Genomic DNA, 24030 nt, shown 5'->3' with positions numbered 1-24030 from the left:
ACATACTTAAGTGGAAAAACATACCTTGCTCATGGATAGGAAGACTTAACATAGTAAAAATGTCTATTCTACCAAAAGCCATCTATACATTTAACGCACTTCCGATCCAAATTCCAATGTCATATTTTAAGGGGATAGAGAAACAAATCACCAATTTCATATGGAAGGGAAAGAAGCCCCGGATAAGCAAAGCACTACTGAAAAAGAAGAAGAAAGTGGGAGGCCTCACCTTACCTGACTTCAGAACCTATTATACAGCCACAGTAGTCAAAACAGCCTGGTATTGGTACAACAACAGACACATAGACCAATGGAACAGAATTGAGAACCCAGACATAGATCCATCCACGTATGAGCAGCTGATATTTGACAAAGGACCAGTGTCAATTAACTGGGGAAAAGACAGCCTTTTTAACAAATGGTGCTGGCATAACTGGATATCCATTTGCAAAAAAATGAAACAGGACCCATACCTCACACCATGCACAAAAACTAACTCCAAGTGGATCAAAGACCTAAACATAAAGACTAAAACGATAAAGATCATGGAAGAAAAAATTGGGAGAACCCTAGGAGCCCTAATACAAGGTATAAACAGAATACAAAACATTACCAAAAATGATGAAGAGAAACCCGATAACTGGGAGCTCCTAAAAATCAAACACCTATGCTCATCTAAAGACTTCACCAAAAGAGTAAAAAGACCACCTACAGATTGGGAAAGAATTTTCAGCTATGACATCTCCGACCAGCGCCTGATCTCTAAAATCTACATGATTCTGTCAAAACTCAACCACAAAAAGACAAACAACCCAATCAAGAAGTGGGCAAAGGATATGAACACACATTTCTCTAAAGAAGATATTCAGGCAGCCAACAGATACATGAGAAAATGCTCTCGATCATTAGCCATTAGAGAAATGCAAATTAAAACTACGATGAGATTCCATCTCACACCAGCAAGGCTGGCATTAATCCAAAAAACACAAAATAATAAATGTTGGAGAGGCTGCGGAGAGATTGGAACTCTCATACACTGCTGGTGGGAATGTAAAATGGTACAACCACTTTGGAAATCTATCTGGCGTTATCTTAAACAGTTAGAAATAGAACTACCATACAACCCAGAAATCCCACTCCTCGGAATATACCCTAGAGATACAAGAGCCTTCATACAAACAGATATATGCACACCCATGTTTATTGCAGCTCTGTTTACAATAGCAAAAAGTTGGAAGCAACCAAGGTGTCCATCAACGGATGAATGGGTAAATAAATTGTGGTATATTCACACAATGGAATACTACGCATCGATAAAGAACAGTGACGAATCTCTGAAACATTTCATAACATGGAGGAACCTGGAAGGCATTATGCTGAGCGAAATGAGTCAGAGGCAAAAGGACAAATACTGTATAAGACCACTATTATAAGATCTTGAGAAATAGTAAACCTGAGAAGAACACATACTTTTGTGGTTACGAGGGGGGGAGGGAGGGAGGGTGGGAGAGGGTTTTTCTATTGATTAATCAGTAGATAAGAACTGCTTTAGGTGAAGGGAAAGACAACACTCAATACATGGAAGGTCAGCTCAATTGGACTGGACCAAAAGCAAAGAAGTTTCCGGGATAAAATGAATGCTTCAAAGCTCAGCGGAGCAAGCGCGGGGGTCTGGGGAACATGGTTTGCGGGGACTTCTAAGTCAATTGGCAAAATAATTCTATTATGAAATCATTCTGCATCCCACTTTGAAATGTGGCGTCTGGGGTCTTAAATGCTAACAAGCAGCCATCTAAGATGCAGCAATTGGTCTCAACCCACCTGGAGCAAAGGAAAATGAAGAACACCAAGCCCACATGACAACTAAGAGCCCAAGAGACAGAAAGGGCCACATGAACAAGAGACCTACATCATCCTGAGACCAGAAGAACTAGTTGGTGCCCGGCCACAATCGATGACTGCCCTGACAGGGAGCTCAGCAGAGGACCCCTGAGGGAGCAGGAGAGCAGTGGGATGCAGACCCCAAATTCTCATAAGAAGACCAAACTTAATGGTCTGACTGAGACTGGAGGAATCCCGGCGGCCATGCTCTCCAGACCTTCTGTTGACACAGGACAGGAACCATCCCTGAAGACAACTCATCAGACATGAAAGGGACAGGTCAGCGGGTGGGAGAGAGACGCTGATGAAGAGTGAGCTAATTATATCAGGTGTACACTTGAGATTGTGTTGGCAACTCTTGTCTGGAGGGGGGATGGGAGGATAGAGAGAGAGGGAAGCCGGCAAAATTGTCAAGAAAGGAGAGACTGAAAGGGCTGACTCAAGACGGGGAGAGTAAGTGGGAGTAGGGAGTGAGATGTATGTAAACTTATATGTGACAGACTGATTGGATTTGTAAACGTTCACTTGAAGCTTAATAAAAGTTATTATAAAAAAAAAAAAAAAAACATGCAATGGGTTGTATCTACTTAGCTATATAAAACATAAGGTTTCTTTTGAGATCTCTTTAGTGGATTGCCTGTGATGTACCATATTTTGGTTTAATGCTTGCTCAATAATAAAATTTCTCTTTTATTTTTGTGGAGAGGTTTTCTGGGTTGGGAACAGATTTTGTTTTTAGTAACATTCCCCCAACAATTTGTCTTGATGATAACAGCTTAAAAGGCTGCCTATGGGCTCTTGCTTGTTTCCTACCCAGAATGGTCTTGGGTCATATCTTAGGCCAGGTTCCCAACTTTCCCATACCAATCCAGTAATTTACTTCTCTGCTTAAACTGAAATTAGATTCATTCAGTCTAAAAAACTATAACAGAGAGGGATTGTAGTTTTTTTTAATTAAAAAAAAAATTATTGTGGTAGCTATATATGTAATAAAATATTTGATATTTCAACAATCTTCACATGTACAGTTCAGTGATATTAATTATGTTTATCATGTTACACATACATCAGCCTTATCCATTTTCAAATTATACCCTCACCCCTTAACAGAAGTTCAGTGACCCCCTAAGCATTGAGTCTTTTCTTTTTGTTAATACATGTTGCACCAAAGACAATCTCTTTTCTTTAGAAATGGTCATAGAGAATAAAAGAATAATTGAATATTAGCCAGGTCTTTTGGGGATGAGCTGGCTAGCACTCTGTACTCTCTCTGTGTGTTCCTGGACCCAGACTGTTTTTTTTTTTTTCCACTCTTCCCACTTTTTCCTACATTACTTCCATCAACAATTCCTTTAACATTGAGAGAAAGGTGTAAGTACACTTCTTAACGGCACTTGATTTCACATATTCTTTCTCTCATGATGAGTCTGCTAGCCATTTTAGAAATAGCTTAAATCATGCCATTTTAATAATTGAAAACCGTAAGTTTAGGGTAAATCTTTTTTCAAAAGGATAAGGTGAAAGCTCGAGCCAGCTGCTAGTAATTTGCAAACAAGACTAAGACGCTTATTAAGGAAGCATCTAGGGTCCTTCAAAAGCATTACTGTTCGTGGTTCTGACCTTTAAATAAGATGGATTAGAAAAAAGGAACAACCCTGGGGAGCAGTTCTTGATGCTCACCTTTCAGATTCTTCACACCCAAGACTCAGTTGTCTGCATGGCTCCCCCACACATTTGCACCTCCAACAGCCTTGCTGTCTGAGGGGGTGCATTTCCCTGACTTTGGAACTTTCCTTTCTGGCTTTTTTTTTTTTTTTTAAGCTAAGTCTGAATCAGGAGGTGTGAGACTAGCAGCTAAGTGTGGGCCGGTCAAGGGCTCAGAGGCCAGTTCCCAACTAAGTGACCTTGAGCAAGTTTCTCAAAGTCGCTGAGCTTCAGTTTCTTCATCTGTGAAACAGGACTCACGTTGCGTGCTTGCAAGCCTTTTGTGACTTTTAATTGAGGTAATGGGTATATAGACATTGCCAGCATGACACTGACATAACAGGAAGTTAAAAAAATAAAAACGAATTTTATTTACTCTGCACAGAAATCAGATTGGTAAAATGTCATTATTTCAAAATGAAATTGTTAATGTCTGCACTCTTTGAATGTGTATTTTCTTAGCTGTCCTTGAATTTTTTTGTGGACTCTTGACAATTATATTGGGTCTTTCATGGTTTCAAAGACCTGAGCTTTGTTTATTTTTTAAGCCAATGTATTTGTTTAAGAAACATCTTTTAACATTTTGGCTAGAAAACTTGCATATCCACTTTTGTATAATCTAGAACAGGTTTTCTGATATATTCTAAAATATAAGGTAGTGTGTGTGTGTGTGTGTACATGGGCGTGTGTGTGTACATATATATTTAATATATGTGTAGTATATATTATATATACATGCATATATATTCTATTTTACTATTACCGTGAACATTATAAAATTCTTTGCATTTATAGAATTTTACCAAATGTTTCTAAAACCTGTTTTATTTTGATCTTGGCATTCACAGAGCTCCAATGCAATATAAGGGGGGGCAGGTCACAGATGAGACTTTGAGGGGTATGTGACTTGTCCAAGACCACAAAGCCAGTGAAGTAGTGGAGCCAGACTCAAACCCAGGCCTTTGATTTCCAAATTCAATGCTGTATCCACCATATCTCATTTCCTTCCCCCAGGGGCATGTGGTAGAGGACTGCTGGCAAAATGAACTGAACGGAGGAAAAAAAAAAAAAGAAAACCCCGGAAATGTAAGGCTTATAAGCCTTTTGAAATTTGGAGGGACTATGGGTTGGGTGGGATCAGCAAACAATGCAAATGTCATGTTCAAAGTCTAACAAGAATTCAGTAGCATTGGGAGTATACGAATTGCTTCAGAATTTTAGGTATATTCTTGAAAACAAAGCAAAATGCTTAACACCTTCCACATTTCTTTTTCAAATGTGTTATTCTGATGTCCCATATACTAGATTCCTATTTTCAGTCTTTATACACCAGATTTATAGCTTAAGTCTATTTTCTGAATATTTCTTCCTATGTACACTTTCCATTAAAAAAAAATCAGTATACCCCATATTTTTAATTTCTGTAATGGCTACGTTTAGAAACGATGTGAGGAAATTCTCTATGTATCTGGCATTAAGGCTAAAATGAATAAATAATCAAAGGAATTAATCTGAATCTGTTTCAATGTGTCATACTTATTTATTCGTCAGGCCTTTAAAACCTCACAATCTGCCAAAATTGGAATAACCCCATTCTAAAGCAATTTGGCGATGTATTAAAGAAACAAAAAAATACATTCATAATTGCTTACCCTTCGGAGAGTTTATCATATGCACATATACTCCTCACATTTCAACCCTGCATGTACATATCTGAACACATAGAAACAGTTATATGCATGAAAATTATCATTGCTTATCCTTTGGATAAATAAAACACAACCTAAATGTTCAACAAAATTGAAGTGGTTGAGGAAATTATTGTAGATCAAACTTGATGCAATACTGGGCAATTGCCAAATGATTATTTTGAAACATTTGTAGCAATATGCGGTGATATTTTTGCCATGGAAACAGCAGTCAAGAAATCAAATGACATATGCATTGGGCAAATCTCCTGCAAAAAAGAACCTCTTTAAAGTGCTAAAAAGCAAAGATGTCATTTTGATGACTAAGGTGCACCTGACCCAAGCCATGTTATTTTCAATCATCTCATATGCATGCAAAATTTGGAAAATGAATAAGGAAGACCAAGAAGAACTGATGCATTTGATTTATGGTGTTGGTAGATAGTATTGAGTAAACCATGGGCTGCCAGAAGAACGAACAAATCTGTTTTGGAGGAAGTACAGCCAGTATGCTCTTCAGAAGCAAGAATGGTGAGACTGCATCTCAGGTGCTTTGGACATGTTATCAGGAGAAGGACATTATGCTTGGTAGTGGGTCAGTGAAAAAGAGGAAGACCCTCAACGAGATGGATTGACACACAGTGACTGCAAAACAATGGGCTCAAACATAACGATGGTGAGGATGGTGTGAGACTGGGAAGTGTTTCCCTCTGTTGTACATAGAGTCGCTATGAGTCGGAACTGACTCGAAGACACCTAACAACAGCATTTTTGATACAAATAAAGAAAATATGAAATCATATCTACACTGTTATAATTATGAAAAAAGAAATTTTTGTGCATGGACAAAAACTTAAAAGGGAAATGAAAAGATTAAAGGCTGCTTTTTTCTTCTTTTTCTTGTGAATCGGTTAACAAATGGTCACTGTGTAATTATAACAAAAATTAGAAAGAACACTATTTGGCATACTCTATGTAAAATCCAGTAGAAATACTCTATGTTGGTATGATCTCACTTACATAAAATATCTAGAATAAGTAAATACATGGAGACCAAAGTTTATTAGTGGTTACCAGGGGTGAGAGGAAGGGAAACGAGGAGACCCTGAGCTTCTGTTAATGAGGAAGGAAAATTTGGGGAAAATGGATAGTGGTGATGGCTACACGTCATGGTGAAAGTGACTGTCACTGAACTAACACGTAAAAAATGTTGAAACAGCAAATGTTTTGATATATATATGTATATATTTACCAGAATAAAACATGCACACACAACTGTGCATTACTCTCTGTCCTAAGTGCAATGGGTGCTGCTGACTTGGAACGATGCCAGGACTGTACAGTGATGTACGTGAGCCCTGACTTTGCTCGCACATGGAGAAAGTACATAACAACAAACAGGAGATGGCCCAACTCCCTGCTGGCCAAGAACTATCATGTATGTCATCTAAAAACAATACAAATATGCTCTACATTCCATGTATCTGTTAGGGCATCAAGGGCACAGCCATCATATCTTTAAATCACTGGATCCCAAAGGGAAACAAAAATTGCACGAGAAGGGAAAATACTACACAGTGGGAAAAGTAATCGTTTTTGTAAGTCTTTATTTTTCAGTTGTTCCTCCCATAGTAATGCACTGAAAGGCATAACAGTTTATATTGTACAAAGCATTTGAAGAAAGTACCTCAATTTGCCGATTATTTCAAAATGAGATTACAAACAAAAAGAAAACAAATCTGGTTCCTCAATAAAGGGCAACATAACTGAACACAGTCTGTTATTTACTTTTCTCTTTTAACGTAAGGTCTGGAACACTTCATCTTACAAATAGGATTAACATGAACATAACATCGCACAAGCTTGCAGACAACCAGCATAAAATATGGGGTACAGTTTTTAATCAGAAGAATCATGCTTTCATGAAGAAATTATAATCATTTATACAATTGAATCAATTTCAGTATTACAAAAACTAAGTTGCATCTATTCGTTATTTAGTTCATTAAGAAGGAAAACAAAACAACAAAAAGAAAAGGAATGCTAAGAAAAGCCAAACACGATTTGGCACTCCCATACACAGGTCAAGTCACCTTGGTCCTTGAATTCAGAAAGGGGTGTGCCTCAGACATCATAAAGTAGTGGCTGACCGGAACAGTGCTATTTTAATCAACAAACAATAGTTTGCCAACAAATAAATACATGATACACACAACACAAAAAATTAAACATTAAAAAACAGTGACATGATTGTCTAAAATTAAGATGTTATGACAAGGATTTGGCAAACCTTTTATTAGTGGTACAGTGGTACTGGTGATGAACAGGATACTTTATTGACTTAACCTCTTTGAGCACTGAACATCCATAGTTTACAATATACACATACCCTTTTCCCCTATTTTTCAACAATGTACTTAAGAAGGCAAAGGTTAAGGGGAAACAAGAACTCCCTGTTATCAGCTTCTAGAATAACTGAGTGTGCATTTCATCCAACTACTTCCATCTTCAAAGGGTTAAATTATTTGAAACTTAAAAAAAAAATAATAATAAAATCTGTAATTAAAAGCAACTGTTCCCAATCATGTGTCAGGTGACCTTCTACAAAATAGGATTCAGTTTCTACGGAGCGTTCATCCGTATCAATGCCGACGTCTCAGCCGCCCCTCTCTCCCACCCACACCCTCCGGCAGGGCGAACCGGAAGATGTCTTCCACCCAGCAAGTTTTTCATTTTCATTGAATCATTTTAAGTCGCATTGATCCTCCAGAAGTCAGCAGCTGCCTTTGCTGTGCAAAACAAAATATCGAGAATAAATAGTCTTTTTTCTTTTCTTTTTTAATTATTCAGTTTAAGGTCACCAGACTTTAAACAAGTGACCCTTCAGGTTTATAAGGCATTCTGCTCAGCAGTCTTTTAAATAGTCCTATGTGAACGAGCCATGCTACTGTTGGACTTGGTCCCACTCTGGTCAACCTTGGTAATGTCATACATGGCTTATGGACTGGATGGCACTGGATTCTGCTGCAGCCCTTGCCATACTGTGCCACACATTGGAAGAACTGTGGGATGCAGAATGGAGGGACTCCTTGTCGGACAACGACAACATCATAGCATATGCCTGAGGTAAAAAGGAGAGACTTGGTAAATGACATTTGAAGAACATCACTTTTAATTCAAAGAACATTACTGGTGAATGTTAAAAAGGAAAGGGACCCTAAGTAGAAGCATCCATCACAGGTGTGTTTGGAAAAATGTGGGGCATATATGTTTTCATTGTTGTTATAATGACATGGGACTACTGTTGGCCTCTAGTGGGCCCACAAAAGTGATGTTGTGTTATACAAAACAAAAATATGTTCCACTTTCCACTCAAAATGTCAGTAGTGTCTCCATTGAGAAATATGAGTCATCCCCCTGCTCAACCATGTATACAGACATCTGTCTACTTCACAGGTTCAATACATCAAAAATAGCATTGTGTGCTTACAGCTGAAACTGCACATATGAACAACACATAGATCTGCCTTGAAAGCACTGTGCCCTGGTAGAGTAAACAGTCTGACTCCTGCATGTTATAATTGAGAGCACCGATGGTGAAATGACTTGCCCAAAGTCACTCAACTAGATAGCAGTAGAGACGGAAATAAAACTTATTTCTGCCAATTTTTAACCTGGTGTCCTTCCTCTAATTTCCCTCTAAGCTTGAAATATTTGATGCTGAAACCCAAAGACCTTAAAAGTTAAAAAGAATAAAGTCAGTTCTACCAAAATAATAAAACAAAACACAAGAGCCAACAATGTTCTAACCAACTTGTGCTCCAGTATCTGCTGATCAGAAGGTGTTCAGAGGTGTTCTGGGAGGCCATGCTCTTTCTTCCCTATTATCACGTCAAATTCTAAATAACTGTTCAGAGAATCCTCTGATTACTGCCAAGTAAAATATTCAAAGGAAATGTTTGGTCTTGACTTGGGAGTGAACATTTCACTGTTGATTTGCCATTGTTGGTCTCATCCATTGCTAAACTTGCTTGTCAAATGCTGAAGTGGAATCATTAAAGTCCTGCCAAAGACATTCCACTGTCTGTAAACAAAGACAAAATGCCTCTGTTGTTAGGCAGAATTTCATCTCTGGGAGTCAGGCTGAGACATGTGGCCAGTCTGTGGTTTCTTCTGCAATCATGGCATTCAGTTAGAAAATCTGCCCTTCCTTACAGACTGATTTTGATTTGCAGGGTCATTGCTCTAAATGTACACATTTGACTTTTATGTAGTCGATTTGCCTTCTGGAACTCTACAAAGCCTCAGCATCCACTTAACGAATATTTCTTGAGCATCTACTCTATGACAGGCACCATGCAAGGTACCAGGGAGTCTAGGATCAATAATATGCAGTCGTTGCCCTTGTAGAACATAGAGCATGGGCTAAGCGAGCAATGAACTTGAACTATTTATTCTAATGATGACTCACTTTTAGGGCTCAGGATAAAGAATATTCTTAAATAGTCTTAACAAAACCCATTCCGATGTTTGGAAAGACAAAACGGAGTACACGGAAAATTCCGGAGATCTGAGTTTTAATCCTGGTCTCTACCCTGACTCTAATGAGCTGTGTGACCCCGGGCAAGTTGCTCAACCACTTAAGCTTCACTTTCCTTGTATGGAATGGAGACAATACAGTGAAACCTATGAAAGCCAAACTCAACAGGACTGTCTTGTTTTTCAGGTCTCCTAAGTTTTCCGCCTTCGACAGTGTATAATCTCACCACTTTTCTATCACTCTCTATTAGTGGAACGTATTTGAGTTTTCCTTCTCTCACAGGTTTCTGCCTTACGTGGGTTCAGGCTTTCCCAGGTTTCACCGTAATAGCACACTCGCCTCTAAAGGTTATGGAGGAATCACGGTCACTACTTACATAAAGAGCTTAGCTCTGTGTGCCTGACATATATATTACCAATTATCATGAAATTAATTTTTGTAGGATGGGGTTTGTTGGAGAAGTTCCTATACAGAATGCTGCCATATTAATTACTGTATTGGTCAGCTATTTTGCAATCCATCAATATAAAAATCACGAACTCTGTAAAGATATAAGTGTTTTGAGAAAAGCATCTGAACCTGTTTAGATTCTAGAAAGTTACAAAGGCAGAACAGCAGTCTTTTGGTAATCAAAGGAAATGAACACTTCCATGTACAGGGATTAGTGTTCAGCACGTAACTGGCACTCAATAACCACTGAATGAATGAATGAATGAATGAACGGAGACTATCATGAAATAATGCCTATTTACAAAAGTACCTGACCATTTTCAAACTGATATATATGACCTGATCAAGTACCAAGAAAAATAGGAGCTAGGATTGCCAAATGCTGCTACTGAAATATATCATATCCATCATCTCCAGAGTCTCAGGCCCTTTTTGCTTTCTAACATTCTGACAATTTCTGCAGTTTTAGGGTATTATCTCTTGCAATAGAATGTATTTTAGGTGAACAATTAAAAGAAATAAAAACCTGAAGCCTTCTGTATCTCTGATCACTAACTAGAAAGGAAAAATGGGAAATCAAGGGTTTAAAAAAAAGATACTAGCCATCTCTTATAAATGTCTCTAAGTGAAAATGAGGTATCTAATCTAGATAGTTTACTTTTAATGTTAAAAACTAAAAAATTCATTTTTATCCCCATTAAATCATTGAGCAGGAAGGGATCTTACATATATTCTCCACCTATCCCAGCTTACAGTGAGGAAATGGTACCCATAGTCATTAAGTGACATTCAAGTTCACAGAGCTAGGCCATTTTAGAGTTGAGCCTGGCTGCTTTTAATTCAATTCAGAAAGGATGTTTATTTTCCCTATTCTCATTCATGGCATCTTAAGACTTTTGACTGGCTTTTAAAAACTGGTATTATCCCATTGGCATGATGTTTTCCCTACCTTAATTGAGATATTGCTACATTTGTTATTAAGACCAGCCAAAAACATCTCAGCCCAACAGGAAACAGTTTCCTAATGTAAAAGCCAATAGGATCATGTTGTTTGAAATGTCAGGCCACCTCTAAAATGGAACAATGGATCAATTACACCAAAGTGACCAATAAATATGGTAATACAGGTAGTCCAACTTCAGGAGGTATTCAAGTTACGATGAACAGCACTTCCAACTGTTTTTGTTTTGTTTTTACATCTTATTGTTAGTAATATGTACTACATACAATGCTGCAGCACGTAATTTGCTGATTATCATTCTTTGATGTTCACAAATCAGATTTATAGAGAGAAAATGATAATAAAAGGCAATAATAATGAAAACTAAAAAAAAAAAAAAAGAGGTATTCGACTTACGTCAGAACTGACTTACGAGAGTCGTCGGAATGGAACCCCGTTGGGGACTACCTGTAATAGGAAGTTGCTTTTTTTAATTGACCTGAATGAACAATCTGGTGAGTGTGGATGTCAAATAGAAAGCACTGACTTCCTTTATTGTGTGATAAAAGAACTGAGGATCTCTGAATTGATATTTATGGACTCATAACTGGATTTATTTTTAGTTACCAGAATGCTGTAAAGCCCAATCAATTTGGGTACCATTCATTCAGTCATTCATTTAATTGAAATTTGACAGTTTTTTTTTTTTTTCCCCTGATCTGCCACTAAATTGCTACAGACTTTTGGCAACTGATTTAATTTCTGGGCTTCAGTTTTCTCTCTTACTCATAAATTCTATAATTAGATGACTTGTTAATTAATTATATATAAAAATTTACTAGACATGGTAAGGGGGAAAAAAAAGTAGAGGGCAGAATTTGTTCTCCAAAATCCTAAATTATAATTACATTGACAAAAATTAGAGACACAATGCAATTAGAAATTAATTCTGAAATAACATATAAACAGAGACAAGTTTAGAGTTACAGACTCTCTACACAGAAGTAAGGGGATTGCCAAGGAAAGGAATAATTATTGTAGGATAGTATGTCACAAAAGTTTCCATGCCAAATGCAGCCATATTAATTGCTATATTGATTAACTATTTTGGATTCAATCATACATAGAATATAGATATGAATGTTTTGGTTAAAGCATCTGACTCTGTCCAGATTCTAGAACACTGCAAAGATAGAATAGCTACCTTTTGTTAATAAAGGGAAATAAATGTTTTCATGCACAAACAACATTACCATGGTGCTACACTGCAGGAAAATATGTACCTGTGATTTGGACTTCCTGTGTAACGGCTGTTTAAGTTCCTCTGGCACATGGGACGTACTAAAAGAAGACAGCTCAGCTTCAGTATATTGATTATCTTCCATTTTCCTCATTTTGAGGCTATCTGTGAAATGCCTTATATGATCTAGAGCAGAAAGTCCAGTTTTATATTCTTCCTCTTTATATCTAAAATGAACCAATGGGAAAGCACACAGATATTTTCTTTTCAAGTTTGTTATCCAATCAAATCACTTTTCATTTCAATCTATACAGCTGTCGAAACTTTATTTTGTATTTGCAGTGTAAAGCAGCATGCATCGATTATTGCCTCTGTTAAAATGTAAATATCTTAAAAAACATGCTTCTTTAAGATTTTTGGTAACTATTTTTTTTTTTATAGTGACGGGTATATTTGAGATAAAGAGTTAAAGTCAATGACATACTAAGTCAGCAGTGCAGTGGGGCAGAATTCACACATTTATAATTTCCGTTTAAAATAAAGCCAATTAAAATAATATTTTTTCAGCACTTAACTATCAATGTGAAAATACAATATTCCCATCAATTTAACTATTTGGTTAATTTTTGCTATTCAAAAATCTATCATTTGTATAGATACCATATGTATCAAATGAAGTAAAACTTCTTAACTCTCAATAATATTTTACTGATGAAGATAATCACAACAGATTATCAAATAAATTAGGCAATTTCCAAATCTCTATTTTGGGGGAGGTCTGAAGCACTTGGCTGCTAACAGAAAAGTTTGTCGCTTAGCACCTACCAGCCGCTTGGTGGGAGAAAGATGCGAGAAAGATGCGGCAGTCAGCTTCCATAAAGATCACAGCCTTGGAAAGCCCATGGGGCAGTTCTACTCTGTCCTACGAGTCTCTGTGAGTTGGAATGGACTCAACGGCAATGGGTTTGGTTTTTCTGATTTATAGGTAGGGTGTAGGGTGACCCTGAATTTGTCAACAGTCTTAGCTGTGACATCAAAAGCACAAGCAACAAAAGAAAAAATAGATAAATTGGGCTTCATCAAAATAAAAAACTTTATGCATTAAAGGACATTGTTAAGAAAGTGAAAAGACAACCTACAGAATGGGAGAAAATATTTGCAAAGTATATATCTGATAAGAATTTAGTATCCAAAATTCGCATAGATAGTGTCTAAAAAAAATGATCTTGTATTTCTGTAATTTTCGTGTATCCTCAGTCAAGTTAATTAGGTTCACAAATACTGATGCATTCATATGTTTGTGGGTTGTGTGGAATGCCACTCTATTTTTATCTACTTAAAACTAGTGCACTGATTATGGCTTGTAACTTCAAAATTAATTTCATGATTAGTCAAATGGATTACTCAGAAATTGCTTATCACCTGAAATACTGCTTTAGTGGAAAGGCAGAGCAGGCGAAATCACAAGACAATGTGGTTTTATTATGGCTTACTCACTCAAATCACACAGGCACTTACCTCACCGGGGAGGTCTTGCAACTCATCTCCAGGGCGCTGGTTTCCTCATAGTCATCCTCAGGGTTTCCTTCATGTAAATTGCTTGTCAGTGGTTCCTTTCCTGTTTTTCCAGTAATATCATTGTCTTCATCCTCCTCATCTAACAACACCTCATCTTCCACCTCTTCATCATCCAATAAATCTGAGTTTTGACTGGTCACCAAGGCCTTTTCATCCTTAAAATGACTGCCATTCATCCTTCCAAAAGCATCAAAGGAAAAAGGTCCCATTATTGGTCTAGTTTTTAAACCAATTAGCTTTATTATCATGCCTTCCTAACAACCATTTAGAATTTCAGCAATTACGTGGTAAATTTTTAGTGTTTATGCTTGACGGCAACCATGGGAAAATAATGTAATTTCATAAACGAGAAAATGAAGGAAAAAGTAATTGGATGATTATTCAGATTATAAATGGAGCCCTTGGCAAAACTGGAAAAACAATCTCAGTCTCCTGTTGCTTATCAGGCCTTCGCCTGATAAATGATATTGCTAAATATAATGTAAAACGCACATAAAGGTTTTCTCTACATTATGCACCTAATTACCATATAAAAACTCACCATTTAAAATAAGAGATTTCTGCAAGACTCGTTTTCCTGAGCAACACTGACAAGAGCTGAAACACACAGCCTAAAGAGAAATTGTTACGGTAGGTGCCAAGGACTGGCCCAGTATTTGATATTTCTAGCTGACACTGTGGTATATTCCACCTTAGGCACTCTACCCAAACTTGGAAGTGATTGAGAGCTCACTTATTTGTATTATTTTCAAGTTATCCTTGTTAATCTGAATGTGAAAAAGGTCCTTGTTTCCCAGGAGAACACCACGGTGGGAACAGATCTAGAAATTTCGTTGTACAAATATCTTTTGAAGCTTAGCAAGCATGTCTAATACAATGATTTAAAAGAAAAATGTTATATTTTAAAGTCATTTGTAATATTTTAGTTTGTGGTTCCAAGAACTGGAATATGTGATTCGAAAGTTGAATTATAAAAAAAGGTTTAATTACATAGGCGTCCCATTCTAACAATTTGAGAGCATTTATGAAACTAGGATAAACTTTTCAAATCCTAAAATAAGCATGCAAATATGTATAAATTGAATTTCAGTTTCATTGTAGGATTTAAAAGTTGGATTTAAGTTACAAAATAATTATAACTATTTTAAAGATATATGACCAAGGACGTTAAGGCACTTGCCCAAGCTCTGATGGCTTGCTAGTGACAGAATATCACAGACATTCAGGTATCCTGATTCTAGGTCCATTAATAATCTCCCCATTTTGCCTTGCTCCTTTACCCATTTACTAATTCAGAAAACTCTCTGAGATTGTTAATTGTTACAGCCATGCATGATTTTCACATTTAATGTAACCATTTTTGAGACCATGGAAGACTGGATGTCAGCAAGGCACCCACATCACGTTCCCACATTAAAAAAAAATGAGTATAATTTAATATTTAGATTTCCCAGAGTAAAAAATAAATAAATGGAACAATCTTAGAAGTGACAGAGGCACATAGTAAAAATCCATTTGACCAGAAAAAGTCGTATCATTGCTAAGCTTTTTATACAACCAATCTCTTAACCTCCTTTATCGAAGAACGATGAAAACATGTTTTGCACAGACATAAATTATTAGTTTCCAGATACACTGCCAACTCGCTAGCTTGAATGGATCGAAATTGTTATTTAAGAAAAAAAAAAAAAATGAAAGAAAAAGAGAAACAAGAGTGCATGGATGAAACCCAAAAGTAACAAAAGCCAACATGATTAAGAAAACATATTTGTTAATTATGCTTTCAAATGCGGCAATTATTGAGGGATAAAATATCCATCAAAAGTAGCCTGATAGGAGTCGAGGGGAAAAAGTTAGATGACTCAACCTTCTTACTTCTGTGCTGTTTAGACATGTTGAAGCCAGATGTTGCAGTTACATGGTCACCCAAATATCCAAGGAAGGGCTAGAAAATCTGAACAGGCATCTCAGAACCTACATCGTGTTTTATGTTCAATATTTTTTGTATCATGTAAGTGTCATTACCAAAACATAAAATTGTAAGCATCTTTGTCACATGTTCTTACTACTTTGTACTTCTTCTCCCCCCTCTCTCTCACGCACACAAACATACACAGCACACATTCACACATACAACAAGACAAGGAAAAGAAAATATATACCCAAAAGTACTAAAGTGTAGCTCTTATCAGACTTCATACACGCTGGAAAGGGCTATGTAATACCAGATCTTTCTCTTTTTTTCCTTAGATACACCCTTATACAGGTTAAAAAGCAGAGGCAGTCATCTGTTTGTATGTTATCTTGGGAAATAATGTTTATTTGAAGTTTGCCTTAATAGGAAAGCTACTTAAAATAATTGACTTTCGATACCATCTAAACCAGAGGACACTAACCCAATACTTGTGACTCGTGTAATGAAAAGTAATGGAACTTTATTAATCCCATGCTATATTGAAATTTACAATGCAGCATCGTAATTTAATGGCAAAGTCTAGTCCTCAATTATGGGTATTTAATTGTAACTTACTGATAAGAAAAATCCAAGAGTTTTGGTGAAATAACATTACATAAAATGTAAAGTGCTAGATAAGTGTTTGTTATTATTATCAGCAACATTAAAAGCTTTTTTTTTTTTTTTTAAATGAATTAAGCCATGTATGTTTGATGTTGATGAGGACAAGAGGGAGCCAGCCCAACAGGTTACTAAAAACAAGGATGAGCACATCCGTTAAAACAAACATGCCAGAATTAAATGAGTGTGTACTTGAAAGCACATAAAGTGGCGACAGAATCTAATTAAGAAACTTATAATTTCTGTCTAAAAGATATCTGGGTGACACTCAAGGCCTTCAAACAGGTATTTCATATATATACACATAACGTCATTTTTTATCTAGAATATAGATAATCTATTTTTATGATATATAGTAGTAAATGCTACTGACCAGTGATTCACAGTGATTTAACTGAATCACTGTGGTGCCTTCCCCTTCTACTTGTCAAGTTTTGATAAAACGTTCTACTTAGCAATCAAGAGAGGTAAAATAGTGTAGCAAAAGTATAGGCTCTGGAGCCACAGTCCAGCTTAAAAACTCATTTATTACCCATGTGATCTTTGGCGAGGTATTTAACCTTCAACATCTCCATTCCTTCACTGATAACATTAGATAACAGTCTCCATCTCATACGGTTATTAGGAGAATTAAATTAATTAACATATACAAAGTACTTAGAAAAGCATATGGTATTTAATATGCGTTAAATAAATATTGGTCATTGATAGTGGCAGTAATACATTACAAAAGCGATTACACTAAATGCACTTGAAAATGCTCATTTCAGAAGAGACAGAGAGCCAAAAGAAAAAAAAAAAAGCCTTACCTCTCTTCTGCATTCCTGGGTGACTGGCTGCTGTGGTTGCTATTTCCAATGAAATTCCGAATTTCTGTAAAGTAAGCATCTTCTTTGTCATCGAGAATCGCACCGGTACTTTCCAGTTCAGAATGAGGCGATGATGTTGCGGTACCTGTGGGGAGCAGAAAGTCTACTTATTATTTGTAGAAGCCCTGGTGGCACCATGGTTAAGAGCTTGGCTGCTAACCAAAAGGTCGGCATTTCAAATCCACCAGTCACTCCTTGGAAACCCTATGGGGCAGTTCTACTCTGTTCTATAGGTTTGCTATGCTTCAGAATTGATTTGACGGCAATGGGTTTCATTTGGATTATTTGTACAGCACCATATTTTGAACCTCATTCCTTCTGAATTTGATCAAAATAGGCCATTTTGAATACTAATAATAGTAGAGGTATAGTCTCCCACTGCCATTTCTACCACTAGCTCCCCCACCCTGGCCTTGGCGTGGCAAGATGAAGATAGAATGAGCAAATTACTATAGGTCTTAGACTCGGCCATAGAAAACTACACACTGGTTGTAGTCAATACATATTTATTGCTCCTATACTAAAGGATGTTACAAAATGAAGATTGAAGAGATGCTGAAAATTCTGCACCCTGGCTTGGTGGGCTAAGCAGCAGGTGGGTTTCGAACACATCAGTCCACAGGTATAGTATTAAGAGGAAAATATTGGATCTGCTCATCACAGGATATTCTTCCGCTTCCTCATCTATAAAACTGAAATCATAACATGGAATCATAATATCTGCCTCAAAGGACTGCTGTAAGGCTTACATAAGATTACACATGTGTAAGCACTTTATATGGGGACACTGGTGGCTCAGAGGTAGAATTCTCGCCTTCCAAGAGATAGACCCAGGTTCAATTCCTGACCTGTGCAGCTCAGCCAACACCTATCTGTCAGTGGAAGCTTCTGTGTCACTATGATGTTCTGCAGGTTTCAGCAGAGCTTCCAGACTAAAGCAAACTAGGAAGAAAAGCCTGGCGATCAGCTTCTGAAAATCAGCCAATGAAAGCCCTATGGATCATAATGGTCCTACCTAAAATCAATAATAGGGATGATACAGGACCAGGCATTGTTTTGTTCTGCTGTGCATGGGGTCACCATGAGTTGGGGGTTGACTTGACGGCAGCTGACAACAACAAGTACTTCATATGTGGTCACGTGGTTAAACTTTACACCATTAGCTTCATGTTGTTTCTCTCTGCCCCAAAATGTCTGCAATTTAATACTTCTTCACAATAGTCAGAAACCTGGTGATGTGGTGGTTTAGTGCTACGGCTGCTAACCAAAACATCAGGGGCTCGAATCCACCAGGGGCTCCTTGGAAACTCTATGGGGCAGCTCTACTCTGTCCTATAGGGTTGCTATGAGTCGGAATCAACTTGACAGCAATGGGTTTGGTTTTTTTGGGTTTCACAATAGTCTATATATCAACAATAGGTTAGAACATACTCTCTGCTTAATGGAGCTCTAATCTGGGTTGACAAGTAAATACTCAACTTTGACACGTTACATTTTTAACTTACTCAATTTTTCCCAAAAAAACTTTGACTAGAAAATTATAGCAATATGCCGTAAAGGTAGGTACAGTTAGAATGTGTGGCCAGTTCTATATATTGGATGAGACTTCTGCTTCTAAAATCTGGTATTTTTAAACCAGGAGAATTTTGGCTTTGGGTGAAATGAACAGTATATAGTTCTAAGTAGTAACCATTCAAGATCATAAGCAGTATGTCTGTACTGTGGAGGAAAGAATAATAATAAAATAATTTCCTTAAGAAAAGGTTACTCGTTTGGATAAATCCAACTTTTTTCTGCTCTTAAAACTTCTTTTCCTGAACTCCATGCCCCCCTCCACTCCACACAATTCATTTCCTTGATCCCCTAGAAACAAATTGTGGCTACACAGGTTGGCAGCACACACATATTCCAGCTGACAAATGTTAATGGCTCATTACCTAACTCTCAGAAGCCAAAGGTAAGAAAACCTATCATCCCTTCCACAAACCATGTGCTGCCAGGTACAAGCTAAGAAAAAGTGAGTCTTTTGCCAGTGACAAAGACAAAGGCTCTAATTATTAACAAAATTTCTACATCAGAATTTGTGACCAAAACCACACGCCACTATTGCTTGCCATGGGTTGTTCTAATCATATCAACAGTCTTCTGTCCCTTGCTCATCTTAAAAAAAAATTCCAGGAGAGGTTCTTTGAACTGTGGGCCTTCTAGGAAACCAGTCGAGGTTTCTAGGTTAATATTCAGAGAATGGTATTCTGGGGCTGCCACTCTGGAAATTCCGCCACGCCTAGGAGCCACAGTCTGAGTCAATAGGTGGAAAGACTGTTCCCTGGCAATTTAGGAAATCTTGATTCATAATAAGTCTCCTCTGAGTCTGCATCATGGCTCTCTTTGCTTGAGATTGCCCAAATGATATAAACTCAGGAGAATAAGAATAATTTTTTAAAAAATCCAAATAAGGTCAGTGAGTTGTGCATTTCTATTAACCAGTGGTGATCACATCATTCTCAATCACAGAAACTTGGTGCAAATTTTCACAGTAGGCTCTGATTCTGATACCAAAATAAAATGAGAGAAGAATGAATACAATTACCTTTTAAGATACAAAAAATAAGCCATGTTTTCATAACATAACTGTTACCTACCAGACATGTTCCCATTCTCGTGTTTCTTTAGGTGTCTGTCTAGGTTGGTTTGTTGCCCAAAACACCTATCACATAAGTGACACTTAAATGGCTTCTCCTTATTGTGGATGTTCCGAACATGCCGCTGCAAGTTAGAAGATATGCTAAAGGACCTGTCACAGTATTTGCATCTGAAAAATAAACATAGAGAATATATTATCAAGCAAATTGAAAGGTATTTCACAAGACTCATAGGCCAGGTATCAAAAGGTATTATCCACACAAAGACAATCTAGAGAAGAGGCACAGGCAAAAATTCTAGCCACACAGTTGAGATTTCAATTTCAATAGACTTTGCTTCAAAATATTTTCATGATTTTCTTAAAAACATAAAAAATTGATGATTTGCTCGCTCCCTAATTTACTAAAATAATTAATCCTGCAGTTTTAAATAAATCTCATAAAATTAAGGGCACTAAGAAAAAGTAGCATGGTTGTATCTTTTGCTGAGAACAATACAATTAAACGCTTTGTAAACGAACATGAAACAAATTTACGTATCCCTCAAATAAAGTAAAAAGAACGTTTTTGCATTCAAAAGTATAGAGTGTGGTTCAATCATTTCATAGTAAATTTGCTTTCTAGATTGGTAATCTAGATTGGAAACTCTGTTATCTGCTCCAAAATAGCAATAAATAGTTCAAACCCTTACAACTTTTAAAACTGAGGCAATGTGAATAGTTTAGCTTGATACCAAAGACGTAGATTTTCATCATCTGTAGTGATCGAGAATCCACCAGGTCTTTATTAATCTTTAAACTGTTATAAAAGCAAGTAATAATGCCACTGAATTCTCCTTTTGAAATGAAAGCAAAGGTCCTCATTAATCTCCTCTCTCCATATTCTCCCCAATTTTCCATTGCTGTTTTTCTTAAAAAGTCTGTAGCAGTTCTGAACCAAGTCAGTTTTTCAGGAAAGCACTTATTATTTGTTGACGAATTGCCTCTGCCTTGCATGTAATGGAAAATCATAAATTACTTCAAAGTTTTCCTTTAGTCATAAAATAAAAATTTAAGCCTCCCCTCCAGTTCTTATCAGTAAGGAAGAAAAGTGGCTTTTTGTAATTGATGGGATAGTCTCTTCTGGTATTTTAAGATAAAGATTGTATCATTTGTGTATGTAATTTGTGTGTGTGTGCTGCTTGCAAGAACAAATTGACTTTTCCAAACCGTTTTTAAGTGAAAATTTCTACTTTCGCCGCCAGAAAATTCTTAACTCATTTTTCCATGTGTGAAGAGTCTTTCTCCCCCGACTTCTAAATCTTAACTCAGCGATCAGGTGTGGTTAGAAATCACCCCATTCTGCTCAAGGTGCTTGGGGTTCTAGGCTATTCTTGTGTGAGCACAGAAGTCTAGTTCGTTTAGCAGGGAAAATAAATCTGTTGAACAATTTTTTTTTTTCTGGCATAGTAACAGTAAACCAACTCAAGGAATGGTTTAATTTTTTCCCCTTAAGGAAACTGTTCTGGCATCATGAGGTTCCTCAACTTTTCACATTTATTTATAATATTAACGAAAATTTTGTGAAACCCCACAATGATAGCAGTTGTAATATTTTAGCCTCTGCTTTTGAAAAAAATGCATATGGAGTCATGGCCTTCTTTGCAATAACTCTGTGAATCTCCAAGGTCCACTGCAGTGAGAACCACTGTACAATTAATAATGATGTATTGCACTAAGCAGAATAGAATTCTCTTTAAATGATAGAAAAAACGTACACTCCCAACAGAAGCCTTAGAAAAATGTTCACAAAAATTTTCACACAACTGATCAAACACTTCATAAAACTTTCACTTAAGTCATTTTCTATACAATTCGTAAGAATAAGAAATTATGTTTTTGACATGCTTCCAACTTTTTGCTTATATGCAAAGGGGCTTTTCCAACTCTAGTAAACACTGTATTCTCTGGTATAAATAAAATTGGTCGATAAGGGCATTCTGACAATAATCAGTGTTACTTTATGTCTTTCCTGCTAATGCTCTGGTTAAAATGTTGAGGGCTCTAAATAAGAAATAAGAAAACATTCATTTCCACTCTAAAAAAATTTTTAACTGGTAGTTAAGAGACAAATCAAATCAGAGCCTAAGTTTCAGAAATTCTTAAAGTAAACATGTAATGTAATCATGAGCAGTACACTACTAAGCCTTCTTAGTCATTGGATATGGAGTCTCCGGGTGGCTCAAAAATTAAGCGTTAGCTACTAACTGACAGGTTGGGGGTTCGAGTCTACTAGATGTTCCTAGGGAAAAAGATCTGGCAATCTACTTCTGAAAAGTCAACCCCTGAAAACCCTATGGAGCACAGTTCTACTCTGACACACATGGGTTTGATATGAGTCAGAACTGACTCAATGGCAACAGGTACTGGTAGTCACTGGATATGGACAAAGAGGCCCATGAACCTTTGAGATCCTGGTATGAGATAGAAGTTCCCAAGCAGGAGCTCCAAGCCTGGGCTGTAATTCTGACTGTTAGTACCAGACCTTTGAGAAGGTAATTAGCATCTCTGGATCTGAGATTTTTCATTTGTAAAACAAGTCTCTGAGCAAATAATTGTTTAAGATCTGTAGCTCTGCCAAAATTCTGGTTCATGTTTTTAAAAGTATACATACAAAAATGGCACCATTTATGGGGTAGAATAAAATCATTGAATTCAGGTACAAAGGAAGAGTAAAACTAGAATGACATCACAGTTGCATACCAGGACCCTTGGACGTAACAAAATACGTGTGTGGAAGTCTTTTCTTCTTACAGTGTCAAACTGCTTAAGCAGAATTCCTAGGAAATTAAATTTCCTCAAAAAGGAAAGTCACCTAACACTTCCCACTAGTACATCTTTTTCTGAGACCTGTTATATCAAGTACATTCAATCACACAGAAAGTAGAAATATCACTTGTGATTACTGACTTATAAAACACCTAGGTAAACAAAGAATTTAAGAAAATATTTTGTTTTCTGAGTTTGAGCCCCTTCAATTTTCTCCTGAAATTTCAATTATGTTTAAACACCTGGGCATTGGTCTGCCATTTTTCTTATTCTGGCACATAAAAAAGACCTTAAAAGCTGATATACCATTGCCTTATTTTAATGAATCAAGTAAGCATTTAGATAAAAATAATCTTACACATACGGAATGCATAAGAAATTCAAACAAGGATGACATTATGATGTTACTTATGAAAAATAACAGTCATGCTGATTATTTTCACTCTTTAATAAACAGTAATATAGACACTGAAATTAGACGGATGTTCCATGTGTAATACGGTTGGTCAATCTTGACATTTAATGGAATAAACTAAGAAGTACTTAGGAACTTGTTAGTGGACTTGCCCCTCTTTCTATAATCTATTCTGACTGTTCTATCTCTAGTTCTACATTCTCTTCCTCTTCCACAGGATATGCCTTAAACCGGCTATTACAACCTGTGGACACTGGTCAGCTGTGCTGGGAAAACAAAGTTATATATGGGTTGTTATCTCCTAGCAGAGACTTAAGGTTTGGAAAAGAGAGGCTGCAATGTTATGATTACTGTCAACTAAAATAGCACTAATTATGAAAACAGATAAAGTTAACTTTTTCAATGGCTAACATTTCTTAAACACTTTTTTTTTTATATACTATACACCATGCTAAAGGCCTCATATGGATTAGTTCATTTAATCTTCACAAGACTCTGTGAGGAAGGTTCTATAATTATTCACATTATACAGGTGAAGAAACAGCTCAGCTCAGAGAGGTTAAGGACGTGCCTGTGGTTACACAGCTATAAAGTGGTGGGGGCTCAGTTTAAATCCAGACACTCTGATTACTGAGAAGTTCTGCTGCCTAGCCAAAATAATTATATTAGCTCACATTTACCAAGTTCCTATGTGCTAAGTG

At 36.8% G+C, this 24030-nt stretch overlaps 1 protein-coding gene across 12 annotated transcripts in view; it reads right to left on the bottom strand.

The window, feature by feature from the left end:
- Positions 1-6869: 6869 nt before the first annotated feature.
- MECOM (MDS1 and EVI1 complex locus) overlaps positions 6870-24030 on the bottom strand; it is a 632261-nt gene continuing 615100 nt past the window's right edge. For 11 of the 12 annotated variants that reach the window (XM_049867271.1, XM_049867268.1, XM_049867279.1 and 8 more), the window contains 5 exons: positions 20108-20277; positions 17406-17550; positions 13962-14198; positions 12487-12670; positions 6870-8394 (listed from right to left, as the gene is read on the bottom strand). In XM_049867271.1, coding sequence (XP_049723228.1) covers positions 8260-8394; positions 12487-12670; positions 13962-14198; positions 17406-17550; positions 20108-20277 — 871 coding nt within the window. In that variant the 3' untranslated portion in view covers positions 6870-8259. Of the gene's footprint in view, positions 8395-11620; positions 11672-12486; positions 12671-13961; positions 14199-17405; positions 17551-20107; positions 20278-24030 lie in introns of all 12 variants that reach the window. The other variant, XM_049867275.1, reaches the window with a different exon arrangement.

The sequence above is a fragment of the Elephas maximus genome, chromosome 23 (genome assembly GCF_024166365.1).
Source record: "Elephas maximus indicus isolate mEleMax1 chromosome 23, mEleMax1 primary haplotype, whole genome shotgun sequence".
Classification (NCBI taxonomy): domain Eukaryota; kingdom Metazoa; phylum Chordata; class Mammalia; order Proboscidea; family Elephantidae; genus Elephas; species Elephas maximus.
This window is presented reverse-complemented; position numbering and strand designations above follow the sequence as displayed.